The 5,292-nt window shown below is 31.2% G+C and overlaps 1 protein-coding gene across 1 annotated transcript; it reads left to right on the top strand.

Annotated features, from left to right (window-relative positions):
* The first annotated feature begins 1,894 nt into the window (after positions 1 to 1,894).
* On the top strand, positions 1,895 to 5,021 carry LOC110629534 (transcription factor bHLH62). Its single transcript, XM_021776554.2, has 8 exons — positions 1,895 to 3,205; positions 3,311 to 3,535; positions 3,633 to 3,698; positions 3,783 to 3,851; positions 3,949 to 4,023; positions 4,128 to 4,349; positions 4,462 to 4,561; positions 4,668 to 5,021. The coding sequence occupies exons 1-8, from the start codon at positions 2,294 to 2,296 to the stop codon at positions 4,703 to 4,705; spliced, it is 1,707 nt and encodes a 568-aa protein (XP_021632246.1). The 5' UTR covers positions 1,895 to 2,293; the 3' UTR covers positions 4,706 to 5,021.
* The last annotated feature ends 271 nt before the right edge of the window (positions 5,022 to 5,292 follow it).

Here is a 5,292-nt window from a genome sequence, read left to right as displayed (position 1 = left end):
GTGCTTCATTTTTCCATTTGATATTCATTTCTTCCAATAGCCTATTAATATCAGACAAACAGATGTTAATGGATTATGCTATCAGTTCTATAATTTTTATTTATATTTTTTTATATTATAATAATATATAAATTAATAATTATTATTTTATTTTTTAAAAAAATAAATTATATTTTTTTAAAACTTATATAATTAAAAAATTATATTTATTAATATATATAAAAAAATAAAACTTTTTTTTATTATTTATTTCGGTCATAGCCGCATTAGAGAGTTGGTTACATCAAGAATCAAAATGGAAATAGAACATTTCATGCTGAATTTCATTTCAATCATCATTTGTCAAAACTATTGGAAGTAAACTCTATCATAAATTATAAAATAAGAAAAATAATTTTTTTAATCAGAAAAATAATTATAATTTTTTAGTATTTAATTATTTTAGATATATTAAAATATTATTTAAAAAAATAAAAATATTACATGAATCACGGCGAAAGATTAATAATATCCCTTCTCATATATATATTATCTTCCGTAGGTTTTATAAAATAAGCCATTCTAGAACATCAGGTACTGTAAATGAAAATTTAATATTATTTTAGAAAATAATATAGAAATAAATAACAAAACAATTATCAATCATTTTATTTTATTTTTTTTAAATAAATGGTATTTCTCTTGTGTTTCGTAGAAGGTGAGCTGAGTAATTGCAGATGGGAAGTTGTGAACCCGACCAAAGCCTGGTTAATCGCTGCTATATAGGGGAATTTAATGCAATTATTGACTAACTCTCAACATTATTATTATTATTATTATAATAGACACTTGAAGTTTTATTTAAAAAAAAAAAAAAGACAGCACAGTTCAATAACCTTAGTTTATTTACTTTGACATTTAAACACAGCTCTAAATTCTATTTCCTCGTTGTTGACTTAGGTTTCATGTCTTTGCACAGAAGATCTCGATATAAAGATTCGAACTTGGATCTTTTAAGTGGACTAAATCAGAATTCACAATTAAATTTCATGTAATATCGATAAACTAAAATTGGTATTCAAGTTATTTTATTGTATATCTCTAAATAAAAATTTTAATCAAAGCATATGAATTTTTGGATCAAACCAACCGTCCCTTTGCTATATCTCTTCTCAACTTTATTTCATTTTTTCGTGAAATTATCATTTTAGGCTGCTTTGTCAAATCGAAGGCAACAGTGACTGAAAGAGCAATGGAAGGGTGAAACCTCAATTCATAAGCATTTATCGACTGACCAATATTCGGGAAAAAAGAAAAAACTAAACCATATCTTAACTAATTTAATTATATTATTTATAATATTTCATTTATTTATTTGAGAAAAATAATTATTTAAACATAAAAATAATATAATCTAAAAAAATAAAATCAAATAAATTAGCTGATGGTCTATTAGCTATTAAATATTTTTTTAAGATTTTACAAAATATTTTAATTTAAATTTTTATTAATTATCAATGGTATCTAACAATCTATAAATTTTATAGAGTCAGTAGCATTCATAATATTTTTAAACTTGGATATATAAATTATGTAAAACTGGTGGAAAATATTATATTATTAAGTTAATTAAATAACTATATTTAATATAATATAATATTAGTAATATTATTTTAAATAGAAAAATTATAAAAATAATAATAATAAATTATAATATAGTATTTAAAATTTTATATTATTAATAAAATATATAATTTTTTAATTTAAATTTTATATTAAAATTAAATATATTTTATATTTACTAATTGACTAATAAATAATTTCCACTTACTATTGTGAGACCACAAAGTGAAATCTTGTTGGTTGTTTCAATTTTTCATGCCCAAGAAACAAGAGGAAACAGTTGAAATGAACAACACTTAAGGCGCTTGAACGTCCAAGGCCCGGCAAGCCAACTCCGCCTTTTGCGGGAAAAGAGAAACCTGAAAGTTTTTTCTTGTTTAAAAAAATTGGTCAAACATAATTTTTTTTTTAGTTTTTAAATTTGTTTTTCTTCTATAAATCTCCATTACAGCCCAGCCCATCTTCTTCCCCTTTTCTATCTCCTTCTCTCTCTTAGCTTTTGCTTAGCTTGTATTCACCAAACAATTTCTTTTTATTTTTCCCCTTGTCTTTCTCTTTCTTTGTGTTCATTTCACTTGGATTATAAGAATCCCAAGTTTTCTGCAGCTTTTTGGAGTCTATTTACTAAATCTTCAACTGGGTTTTTAATTTTATCTCTGAATTTGGGATTCTGTAGGTAGCAAAGTTGATTATGGAGAGTGAGTTCTTTTTGAATGCAGGAATCCCTCCACCGCCATTGCATTTTGAGCCAAATTTCACCTCTGCATTGCCAACTTGGCACTCACTTTCTTCCGCCATGGAAATGCAAGGTAATGAACTTTATTGTTCCACTGAGCAGTCACCTGATTGCTTCTCTGCTCCCAACTGGGAAAAGTCAACGGATCAATGTCTCAACTTTGACTCTGCTCTGAGTTCAATGGTGTCCTCGCCGGCGGCTTCCAATTCTAACTTATCCAGCGACGGTATTATGATCAGGGAACTCATTGGAAAATTGGGAAACATCAACCCTGGAGAGATCTCCCCGCATTCTCAGCCTATGTTGGCAGCTTCATATATTACCCCTGGAAACAACAGCACCAACAATTCCTGTTATAGTACTCCACTGAATTCACCACCCAAGCTGAATTTGCCTCCGTTGGATAAATTTTCCAAGGAAAATTTGAATTTTCCCAGCTTGGGGAAGCCAATGGCTTTGAATTCCAGTGTGGCAGAATTCACAGCTGATCCTGGATTCGCTGAGAGAGCTGCGAGGTTCTCTTGCTTTGGCAGCAGGAGTTTCAATGGCAGAAGCAGCCAATTTGGGCTGAACAATGCAGAACTTGCTTATAAAAGCAATCAATTAATGGGAAATGGCAAGTTGCCTCGAGTTTCTAGTACTCCTTCTCTCATGGTGATTGGATCTCAAAAAGGGAACAATTCTTCATTGCAGGATCGATCTGAATTGGCAAATTCTTCTCAGTCCTCCTTATCTGAACAAAACCCAACTGGGGAATCTGCTATGAAGGTCTCCTGTGAGTTGAATTCCAAGAAAAGAAAATCAGTTTCCAGAGGAAAAGCAAAAGAATCGCAGCCAAACTCAACCCCACCAGCCAATTCAGCTAAGGTACATAAAATCCTGAATTATTAAACAAACCATTGTTTACCCATTTCCCCACTTTGAATTTACAAAGCAAATATTGACAAAAGCTCGGAAACTTTATCTTCTCAGGATGCAGAAATTGAAAACAATTCAAATTCAAAACGAAGCAAGCCAAATGAAGGAAAGGGAAATGAAAAAACTGCTGTTAAAGCAGAGGAAGATCAGAAGGGAAGCGACGGAGATGAGAAACAAACGAAGAATAACAACTCAAAGCCTCCAGAGCCGCCGAAGGACTACATTCATGTCAGAGCAAGAAGAGGTCAAGCCACTGACAGTCACAGCCTAGCTGAAAGGGTGAGAAAATTTTCTTTCTTTTTCCCAGAAAATTCGTTGAATCAATTTATGCATAATTTTTATATTAACATTGGTAATATTCATTGCATTTGATCAGGTTCGAAGAGAGAAAATCAGTGAAAGAATGAAGCTCCTTCAAGATCTTGTACCAGGTTGCAATAAGGTATGTGAAAATTGCAGAATTCAGATGTTGTTTTTAAGCTTGTAGTTACAGAGAAACTTGACAATTTCTGCCGTCCAATTTCAGGTCACCGGCAAAGCTCTTATGCTTGATGAAATTATAAATTATGTGCAGTCATTGCAACGCCAAGTGGAGGTAAATTTAATATTTTCAAAAAATTAAAAACCCTAAATCATTTTTGTTGATGAAATTGGCAGACCTAATGATTGCAATCTTCTTAATTTTGGAGTAGTTTCTCTCCATGAAGTTGGCTTCTGTGAATACCACCAGGCTGGATTTCAACATGGATACCCTCAATTCAAAAGATGTAAGCTTTCTTTTATTATTATTTTTTAATTTTAATTTAGTCAATGGCTTACCCTTTTCTACATAGATTTTAATTTTAAAATTTTGCTTTTTTGCAATTTTTAGATATTTCAATCAACAAACCAATTGCAAAATCCAATATTCCCAATAGATTCCTCGGCAACAGCCATTTTTGGCCACCAACTTCAGCAAAATCCAGCACTACACAGCAACATTGCTAATGGGACAGTGACCCAATGCTCTGTGGTCCCATTAGATACTGGCTTATGCCAAACCCTCAATATGCAGTTACCCCCACTTGAAGGATTTAACCATAATGACCCTCAGGTAATTAATTATAATTGCTTATAATTAATGCAGATTTAATTATTTCTTTTCCCAATTCCCTAATCATTTTACTTATTTGTTTATCTCAATTTGTTTCTTTAATCATTTCCAGTATCCAACATTCTGCGAGGATGATCTCCAAACCATTGTTCAGATGGGTTTTGGTCAGAATCTGAACCAGGAAACAACATTGCAGGCACACAACTTTACTGGTAAGAAATAATAATAATACTAATAATTACACAAGTCAGATCAGCGATGAGAATGTAAACCCATGAAATTTTTCTTGATAAAACTTTGAATTAATGCTTCATGCAGGTCCAAATCAAGTTTCCCACATGAAAACAGAGCTGTAGTTACCATTCTATGCTCCCAAATTGAAGGTCCAGATAGAAAATGAGAGAAGAAGGCTGCTGTATATACAAGAAATTGAATTTGGACCAGCAAAAGAACTACCAAATCATTTATCATTAGGTTAATGAAGAAGATAATTATTATTTTTTTCCTTGATGTTAAATTCTTTTTGGTCAAGGATTTTTTTTTTATTCTATTTTCTTGTGGAGTTTTCTTGCAAGTATCCACTGTAAAATCCTAGAAGGTGCAAAGTATTGTAGCACCACATGTAAGATATAATGCTAATTAATTAAATGAAGAAAAAAAAAATTATATTAATATTTAGAGGTATGAATATGATGTGGATTTATATTCTCTTGGGATTAAATTTTCTACAAAGGGTCACATCAATTAAAGAATTGCAGATCTCATAATCTTATTGATTTGATTCTTTCTTGTGTTGTAACCAGCTGTGTTTGTTGGGTCCTTTATCTAAAAAGTCTAAATAGAGTGATTAAGAAGTGGGTTTATTTTTGTGGTGGTGGTGGTGGTGGTGATGGTGGTGGTGGAGGTGGTGGTGATGGTGGTGGAGCACTTCTGGGGTCAGCTT

Source organism: Manihot esculenta, chromosome 13 (genome assembly GCF_001659605.2).
Source record: "Manihot esculenta cultivar AM560-2 chromosome 13, M.esculenta_v8, whole genome shotgun sequence".
Classification (NCBI taxonomy): Eukaryota; Viridiplantae; Streptophyta; class Magnoliopsida; order Malpighiales; family Euphorbiaceae; genus Manihot; species Manihot esculenta.
The sequence above is the reverse complement of the archived record's forward strand: the minus strand, read 5'-3'. Positions and strand labels throughout refer to the sequence as shown.

What these genes read in the sequence shown, in the direction of transcription:
- LOC110629534 (XM_021776554.2), top strand. Translation starts at nt 2,294, where the DNA reads ATGGAGAGTGAGTTCTTTTTGAATGCAGGAATCCCTCCACCGCCATTG. An exon ending in ATACCCTCAATTCAAAAGAT is followed by an intron (nt 4,024 to 4,127) that starts GTAAGCTTTCTT and finishes TGCAATTTTTAG; the next exon opens with ATATTTCAATCAACAAACCA. An exon ending in GCAGGCACACAACTTTACTG is followed by an intron (nt 4,562 to 4,667) that starts GTAAGAAATAAT and finishes TGCTTCATGCAG; the next exon opens with GTCCAAATCAAGTTTCCCAC.